Source organism: Centruroides vittatus, unplaced genomic scaffold (assembly GCF_030686945.1).
Source record: "Centruroides vittatus isolate TY-2023 unplaced genomic scaffold, ASM3068694v2 contig_2889, whole genome shotgun sequence".
Classification (NCBI taxonomy): domain Eukaryota; kingdom Metazoa; phylum Arthropoda; class Arachnida; order Scorpiones; family Buthidae; genus Centruroides; species Centruroides vittatus.
The window spans coordinates 1-9,226 of NW_027121838.1; the positions used below are offsets into that span (position 1 = coordinate 1).

Consider the following 9,226-nt stretch of genomic DNA (forward strand, 5'->3'; position numbering starts at 1 on the left):
TTATTGAATGGTCTGCATTATTAATGTTCAGCATTCTGCTGTACTGTACGTTGCACTTGAACTTGTATGTATAATTATATGATTGTTTAGATTATATATTGACTTTTCTATTGTCATGTAAATGAGTTAATAAAAATTTGAATTTATCAAAATTGAAATAATTTTTTGTACTTGAAATTTAGTTCAAATAATTTGCTTAAATTACAACAGAGCTACAGAATCTTTCAGATACCATGTGATTTGGAGAAAATTGATCGATAACTTATGCATGGTGGAGAAATTTTTTTTTTGATCAATTTTTCCATTTGGATATTTTCAGGACAACCACATACTTATGATCTTTCGGATGATATGGATTTGAATTATAATGATTAGAACTGCAGCTGCGACAACTATTGCAATGGCATTCGCATCTTTATTACCAGTTTTTGTAAGAAGTTTTATGTTAAATATCAAGTTATGTATATAATGGACGGTCTGTTGTCCTTCTATATAACTTTTTCATCGATCCGATCCATCTTTTTTTATAGTTACGATATTAAAAATGAGCAATTAAAAACCTGAACACCTCACGAAATATAATCCCTCTCTCATTGCTTGGTAATTCAAATTTGCTGCATTCTACAAGTAAAAACCGTGCAATGAAGAAAATGGAAGAACGAACTGGACTTGTTCTTCATAACTATTAACCCACAGAAACGGGGACATCGCACTTCTTTTCTCATTTTACCTTTACACTTCCTGATAAGTTCACTAATAGCCGGGTGGATAAAACTAGTACACAGTGAAAGTTGGTCGTGTGTTTGCGCCTGACCAATAGGCTCGCGAACACACAGAGTTTTTCGGGTTTACTCCGCGTGTCTGACACCTATGTAAGGATCAGTTTACCATAAAACTCCCCCCGAAGAGCACCTACTTTTTCATTAATGCACTTCTATGAAATTCTTCTCCCGATCTTTAAAACATTAAACTGCACTTCTCTTTAAGTTTGAAGAATTCAATGATGGATTTGAGATCGTGGTTTCTTTTAACAATAGTTGTTTTAACACTTTTTTATTGCTTCAAAGATTATAATGGTTCTAATTCTGTCAACATTCATATTCTGCTGTACAGGGTAATCATTTAAATGTTGATAAAATACGAATACACTAACCTCGATATAGAGTTCTTCTTTTATGACGTAATTTAATTTCTTTAAACGAACGATTTAATGCCAATTTTAAAAGCAAAAGTTTTTACTAAAGAAACTTTTTTTTCTTCAGTAGAAGCTTTGTTTTTACCTGGCTACAGTACCTTTCCACCCGTGTAATACCCCACTTTACACCAAACATGCTTTCTCACAGTGCCGAGTGGATAAAACCACCGAACTCTAGTCGTGCGGTCGCGACTGGCCAATGGCTGACCACATGGAATTTATCGGGTTTTCTTCACTTTTCTAACATCTAAATAGAGGCATTTTCCCATAAAATTCCTCTAGAGAAATAACTTCCCGTAAACAGATCGCTAATGTGACTCAATGCCGTATACACTTGATCTAATCCAATTCAATAGAAAATATCAAGCTGACACCAGTCAGGACTGAAGTCTGTATGATGTATCTATCGCTGATAAAAGATGGATTCTGTTCTCGCAACTGTATACATACACTAAGAATTATATCATTAGTTCGTTCTCACCTTTTTTTCTACTTTTGAAATAATATTGAAGGAGTTACAGTAGAGAACCGAAAATCGGAATCAATTGAGGGCTGGGGTTGTTCAGATTAGTGATTTGTTCCGATTACCGATTATGTACGAATAAATATATTAACCTGTCCGATGTTCAAATTTTTCTCCGTTGCGTGTCGCTTCGTGTTGAATTTTCGTCGATTTTAAGCCTAACGAAAATTTTTATAATAATAATCGAGGCTATCGTATCGTTAAAAATTATTTCTGCATTTTGTACAAACAAAATAAATATATTGAAGAATATAAAAAACATGAAAATTATACTTTAGAAGTAAATTTAGAATCAAAAACGTTCGATTCGGCACGACGCAGTCCGACTGAAAATCGTTCCGATTACCGGCGATTCCGATTACCGGGGTTCCGATTAACGATTTTCTACTGTACTTTGATCCAGTGTTCATTATCCCGACAAAAATACGAGAGTCAAATTGATTTGCCAATACTGTACAAGGTATCAGCCGTGTTAAAATCATTATTTATTACAGGCAGGCTACACGGCTTGCTTAAGAAATAGGGATGGATGATGTAGGTTAGTTCTATCCACAATAATTAATAAAGTCTGGAACGGTCAAACTCTTCTTATGAATTACATTATTGATATCCAAGGCCTCACAGAGGTGAAGAAACGACAATTATTATTGGCGATATTAACAAAGCAATTTGAGAAAACTCACTGTAAAAGTTATAAGCTTTCACGTAGACACGAAAAATTCAATCGAATTATTTATTTGTATAAATATTTTGAAGATCTAAAAGTATAAAACAATCTTGCTCACTCCAGTGATGAATACTGTTATGAAAGTAAACACTTCATTGAAATAAAAACACAGAAGTTATGTACATATTTTATTAATTTCTCTGTAAAATCACAATCCAGTCTACAATTAATTGTTTAAAAACACATCACACTTACTTAAGTTTTCTGATAAAATTGATCTGTCATCAAGGACAAATAGGTACACAGTGTATCATAGAAATTGATTCAAATATAATTTTTAATTTGCACACAAATAGTTATTCAAATAAAATACCAATCTTAAAAATATTTATTTACAGTTTTTTTTTAATCAGAATCGTCATTAAATTTGATATGAGGTCCACGAAATTGTACAAACTTTGCACAATTATTGTTTTTGCTAAAAGGAGAACAAATATATTAATTTTAATTATAACAATCTCATTTAAAAATGTATATTATTCTATTTATTAAATACTTCCATCCATACTTTCCTCTAATACTACGTCCCATTAATACTTACCTAACGTCTTCTGACAGAGGAACACGGGAAATTTTTCAGATACATTCCATTGCTTTAAGATTTTCATTAAATAACTTTTCAATAATTTCAATAAGTTCATTTTCCGTATTTAAACGTCTCTTTAAATATATAATAAGATATTTTCTTTGAAAAAGTAATTGCTGTAACTATTTTCTATTTCATGTTTGAACTTTGAACTATCGACTACTTATTATACAAAATTTGTACACGTAAGCCATTATTTGTATCAATCCATTTGTATTATAGTGTACAAGAAATTTAATTCTTTTACCTATTTATAATTAAAGACATGTATATATATATATATATATATATATATATTTGCATATTGCAATTATAAACTCGATGATGTTTATTACATGTTATATATTATATATATATATATATATATATATTATGAATAAAGTTTCAAATAAAAAAACATGGCTGCTCACTTTACAATTTTACTGGTATAAATTCAAATATTTCTCATGTATAGGTTACATTAGACGGTATAACACTGTATACATACAATCTTCTAAGTAACATCATCGAGTTTATAATTGCAATATGCAAATACTTACTTATTTCTTTCCGGGTGCCTGCCAGTTCGTTATCGATGCTTTTGTACTCACCTTTGTTGTTTAATCGATCACACTCGCCGTAGTATTGAGTCACGTGTTAAACTTTAAACTTAAACGTGTACTGTACTTTCATACCTGTTCGTAGAATGTTTACTGATTTTACGGCTTTTGTTAAATATCATCGTTATAATGAGTGTTTAGTTTAATATTTAGGCTTTGTAACGATGATGTTAATTACTAAATATATATTTATTTATTTTAAATTTTAATGACACAACTAAAGTATAATATACTCTCAAAATATCAAGTGAATATTTTTAAGTACGGAAGGGATTAACGGATTTTTCGGTCTCTCTACCATTTATCACTTTCTTCGTGTTTAGTGATGTTAACTCTTTCACAAGAAGGTTGTGCAGCGATAAGGAATATTTGTCACAAGAAACAAATAACTTCCTGCACAGCAATGTTACAATGTAAGCAACCTTCGGTACCATAGAATCTTTTATTGCTTCCTCTATATTATTTTCTTTTTCATTTATTTACGTTTTGTTCTATCTTTTGCTATAAACTTTCCTAATAAACACACCAGAATGGCTACAAAATGCCATTTCGAAAAAAAATAAACGTACTTTATAAAATTATTTATATAATTTTTAAGTCAAATCTTTTATTTTTATTTCTTAAATTAAAATTTTCAGAGATATTTAGACTTATAAATATTTATATTAAGAACTGTTTCGATATTTCACATAATATTTGATAAGAAAATTGTCGCCATTTCAATCGCAAAGTTATGCAAATTACTTCGAAGCAGTAGTTGCAACGACTGCCATTTTATCATACGAAAATCCGCATCATGGCAATACCAAATGCACATGTTAATATGTAAGTTTTACTTGAAAATTTTTAGTGATTTCTACAAAATTTAATTCTATAATTCCAAATTTAGCAAGTATATTTTTGTGAAAAAATACTGTGAATAAATTATTAATAGTTAATTTTGTATCGATTGTACAACTTTTTCACTGTAACGTTATTTCCTCTTCAGTACAATTGATACACTTCTCAATATATTATTATGTTTTACACTCGACTTAGACTTTTAGGTTAGATTTACTTTAGGTAGCCAAAATGGCGGCTCGTCTCTGATTCCAGCAAACAAAAGAAAAGAAACAGTGGGCACACGCCTTCTAACCTAACCTAACCTATTCTAATAATTTGGTTGGTAATAATTATGGTAATTTATTAGAATAGGTAAGGTTAGGTTAGAAGGTGTGTCCCCACTGTTTCTTTTCTTTTGTTTGTTGGAATCGGAGACGAGCCGCCATTTTGGCTACCTGAGGTAAATCTAACAGACTTTTATGCTTAAGCAATAACATAAGCCAAACCTTTTCTTCCACCAAATAATGATATATGAGGCCTTAAGTTACAGTCTCATAACGATAGGCCCTAAGCGGTAAGGCTCTGGTTTAAGTCCTAAATAAAGTTATCCCTTTAATATTTTTACTTTGTGGCCTCATTTTCTGAGAATTTTAACGCATTCTCGTGTAATTTTTCATAAAAATAACTTTTGTTTTTAATCTTATCTCTATAAAATTTCATATAAATATCTTCTTGTATTACAGAATCACGAAGGACGTTAATAAATTCAAAGGTAAGTAATTGTTTTGAGTATATTGTACATACTTTTAATAATTACAGTACTAACTTCACTTACTTGTCCACAGCTTGTACGGTGTGCTCGCTTAGAATAGCGATAACGAATGCGTATGGACCATCTACATGCTTAGACTGCTCTGATTTCTTTTACGAAAATGTATATTACTTGAAGCTACCACGTTGCAGAGAGAATGCCAAGTGTCTTATACAAGTAGAAAATAGCTGTGCAGCGTGTAGATTAAATAAATGTTATAATGTTGGAATGAAATCGGATTGTATCTATAGTAAGTACAATATCTCTTAAGTAAAACTTTTAAGTAATGTATACAATGCTTACGGTATATTTTATTTATAGGACTCGAAATATATAATAGTATTCGCTTGTATAGATTGGGAAAAACTCGTGTAAGCTGTATTTAAATTTATCACTTAGAAATATTGTTTTACGTGTTCCATTAAGCATATTTTTATTTTCATATTAAATTTTTATTAAAATTTTATACTTTTCTTTTTAGAAAAACACAAAATTCTATAAATTATTGGACGAGAAAAATTTATTTGAATTTTTCCCACATCTATTTGCTTTGTTTGTGAGAAATATAAGTTTTATAAATGCTTTTCAAATGTTACCAGATCGTGATAAGGTAAGGTTGACATAATATATTCATTTTTTATTTGTATTAAATGTTAAAGAAATTAATGCAAAAAATACAGGATGCTTCAAAATAATGTGAACATAACTTACGATGCCAGATTTTTACAAGCAAGTCGTCCTTTACGTAGTTCTCCGTCGTGTGCAAAAAGCCATTGTGATGTTCACGAAAGAGTACTGCCCTATTACCACTGCAGCAGACGGCCGGATGGCCGAGCGGTCAAGGTGGCAGCCTACCGCTCTGGGGGACCCGGGTTAGTATCCGGACGGGTCGATAAATCTCCAGGAATTTTTCGGGAGTGATCTTTCCAAATATATCGGGCCCCATCCTGTAGCACCCAGCCACTGCATTGTGGGCCTGGCCGAACCGATAACGGGATTGCTATAAGAGGCCTTCTTAGTGCCCACAGGGCGGAAAGGGTTTAAAAAACCCTGCAGCAGTGATTGCACACGTTAACAGCACAGCAGTGTCGACGTTCCTTAGACCAAAATGCGTATTTATTCAATTTTCATGCTGGCTTCAAGGCTTATGAAATCAAATAAATGCAACTACCTGTCTCTATTCTAGTGAATGGACTAAAAGTATGGAAGGGTTGTACTGTAACATAAAATTTTGATAATTTCGATAACTTTAAGGATATTTAACATTAAAATTCAAAAATTTTGATTTTTTAAATCATTTTAATCATTGGATTTTAATTTTTGATACAGGATCATGAAAATATTCAGGAATAGTCATGGTAATATTATATAATTTTCTTCTTGTACATATTTTTTAAACTCTGACCCGTGGACATTAAGAGGGCTTTTTTTAACAAACCCATTACGGTGTGGTCAGGGCCTGGTGGGGCAGCTGGGTGGTATGAAACACAGGGTACACTATATACGGACAGACTGCTCCTCGAACACTATTAGGGGTTTTTCAATTCACTATAGCCATCCTTTCACCCTTTACAGTACGTAATTATTCTAGGTAACATCCATAACATACTCTTGAGTGCCTTCCAGCTACACATAATCCGCGGATAATCGTCACAAAAATGCAGTAATTATTTCAAATACTATTCATAATCTACTATTTTGAGACATCATTTTCCTTCCTCACCTACGCTATCAAGTTACATTGTTGGCCAGACACGTCTGTAGAGAGTGTAAAATCGTGGAGTACCAATTCAGGCACCGGCTCATAACGTAAATGACTTGATCTCTAGCTTGTAATAAGTCATATTTGCGTAGTCTTTCATCAGAATTTCACTGCGAAACATTGAATAAATTATTAGGCAATTAGTATGGCCTAGTGATTTATTCAACATATTTTGTTTCGTTTCAGCTAATAATTTTTGCCCAATTTTATATTTTTAGGGTTTTTTACGGCGCGTATGCATGAAGAGAGGCATTATCATGGAACTTGTTGAAAAATGCTACTACACTCACGACGTTTTAAGACTAGAAAAGTGTTTCATTGATCCTCACGTTTCGCGAAGTGAATTTGTAAGAGATTTTGGACGTGAAATCTTGAATTTTATAAGAACCTTGAAAAATCATATCCATAATTCTATTGACTTTTATCTTATTAAATTCATTTTAATATTTGATGACTGTGAGTACATTCAACACAATTTACATTGTAAAGTATACAATATTCCTTGCTTGTATACAAAGTTATCATTTAATTTAATTTCAGATACTAATTTATCGATAAGTTCCTTTGACTTTTTTCTTCATACATTGTTAAGACAAGTCGCCGTTTCGGAGAAACTTCTTTCCGATTTTGAATATGAGTTGGGATATATCGCGGAAGAAATTAGATTCCATCATTACAGAACACTTTTGTGAGTACTTTTCTGTGTGTCTTACATGCAAAATTCAATTTTCTACACCTGATTTTGTGTGAAAGCTTCAAAGAACTTCTCGTATGATTTAGAAATTATCGACGATTTTCACCTAGTTATTACATTCCTGCTTGTTATATATAACAGAGGGAAAGTATGCAAAGAGAAATGCAAATAAATTCGGGGTTTTTTATGTATGTATGAATGTTAGTGTTTGTGTATGGGGTCACGATTTTGTTTTCCTTCTTTGAAGCTTAACTCCCGCATTTTTGTCGAAAATTTCTGCAATTTTGCAGGGAGGTGTACTTATTAGGGTGATTGATGGTATTAAATTTTGGTGAGTAAAGGTCGAAGGGGTGCGAGATAGAGAGAGTCGTGTGTATCTGCGGTAGAATGTGTGAGGATACTTCTCACGGAATTACATATTGATTATTGTTTTTTTCTCTGCCATTTTGTAAAGGAAAGAGGAATATGAAGTTGAGTAATTTAGCGCGTACAAAGCGAGAGGTGCGCTTACTGACTACAAGCACCCATTGATTACGACTTTCTTATTTGTTACTTTAATTGAATTTTACATTAAAATAAATTGTTTACATAAATTAAAATTCTAATATGAAAATTATACTTTTTTTCTTAGCGTGAATAGAAAATTTGCAGATCACATAAATCGAGAAACTCCAGATTTTTACTTCATCTGCAACAATCAAGAAAAAAGTGCAGACACAACTTTACGTTAAAAGTTTTAATTTTTTATAACATTTTACAATTGACATAACACTGTCGTGCATGCTTTTAAATATAATTTTATATATATTTCGATGTAAATAAAATATAATTTATAAAATTTGTTTTATGTACTGATAATTTTAATTTTGGATTTGGTTCTACTTACGGATTTACTGAAAACATCACAACGATCAACTACCAGTGACAAAGTGGATAACAACACTGAAAACTGGTAGTTGGTCGCGGGTTTGAACTTCACCAACGGGGTAGTAGCTTCCGGCTTTCCGTGGGAAACTGGCCTTAAAAACTTCAGCAGTATTGTTGGAAACCGATAACTCAATCCAAATATTCAAGAAGGGGCTCTTCCACCAAATAATTATATATGAGGCCTTAAGTTATAGTCTCATAACGAGAGGCCCTAAGCGGTAAGGCTCTGGTTTAAGTCCTAAATAAAGTTATCCCTTTAATATTTTCATCCTGTGGCCTCATTTTCTGAGAATTTTAACGCATTCTCGTGTAATTTTTCGTAAAAATATCTCTTGTTTTTAATCCTATCCCTATAAAATTTCACACAAATATCTTCAAACGTAAGTAATTGTTTTGAGTATATTGTACACACTTTTAATAATTACAGTACTAACTACACTTACTTGTCCACAGCTTGTGTGGTGTGCTCGCTTAGAATAGCGATAACGAATGCATATGGACCATGTACTGTACCCACCTATATGGTTTAATAAATTTGGCTCTCTAAAGAAATCTCAATCTTTGTACTGTTGATATTTTG

The 9,226-nt window shown here is 31.9% G+C and overlaps 1 protein-coding gene and 1 long non-coding RNA gene across 2 annotated transcripts; both read left to right on the plus strand.

Moving 5' to 3' along the window:
* The first annotated feature begins 12 nt into the window (after window positions 1-12).
* Window positions 13-1,124, plus strand: LOC136972286 (uncharacterized). The gene is made up of 3 exons (XR_010880309.1): window positions 13-64; window positions 320-430; window positions 1,068-1,124. It is a non-coding gene; the product is annotated as an uncharacterized lncRNA (long non-coding RNA).
* A 4,174-nt stretch (window positions 1,125-5,298) lies between these two features.
* Window positions 5,299-7,728, plus strand: LOC136972277 (uncharacterized). Its single transcript, XM_067266835.1, has 5 exons — window positions 5,299-5,513; window positions 5,585-5,634; window positions 5,745-5,873; window positions 7,244-7,481; window positions 7,566-7,728. Exons 1-5 carry the CDS (start codon window positions 5,492-5,494, stop codon window positions 7,715-7,717), a joined length of 591 nt encoding a protein of 196 aa, XP_067122936.1. The 5' UTR covers window positions 5,299-5,491; the 3' UTR covers window positions 7,718-7,728.
* The last annotated feature ends 1,498 nt before the right edge of the window (window positions 7,729-9,226 follow it).

What these genes read in the sequence shown, in the direction of transcription:
- LOC136972277 (XM_067266835.1), top strand. Translation starts at nt 5,492, where the DNA reads ATGAAATCGGATTGTATCTATA. An exon ending in ATAGATTGGGAAAAACTCGT is followed by an intron (nt 5,635 to 5,744) that starts GTAAGCTGTATT and finishes TTTTCTTTTTAG; the next exon opens with AAAAACACAAAATTCTATAA. An exon ending in TGTTACCAGATCGTGATAAG is followed by an intron (nt 5,874 to 7,243) that starts GTAAGGTTGACA and finishes TTATATTTTTAG; the next exon opens with GGTTTTTTACGGCGCGTATG.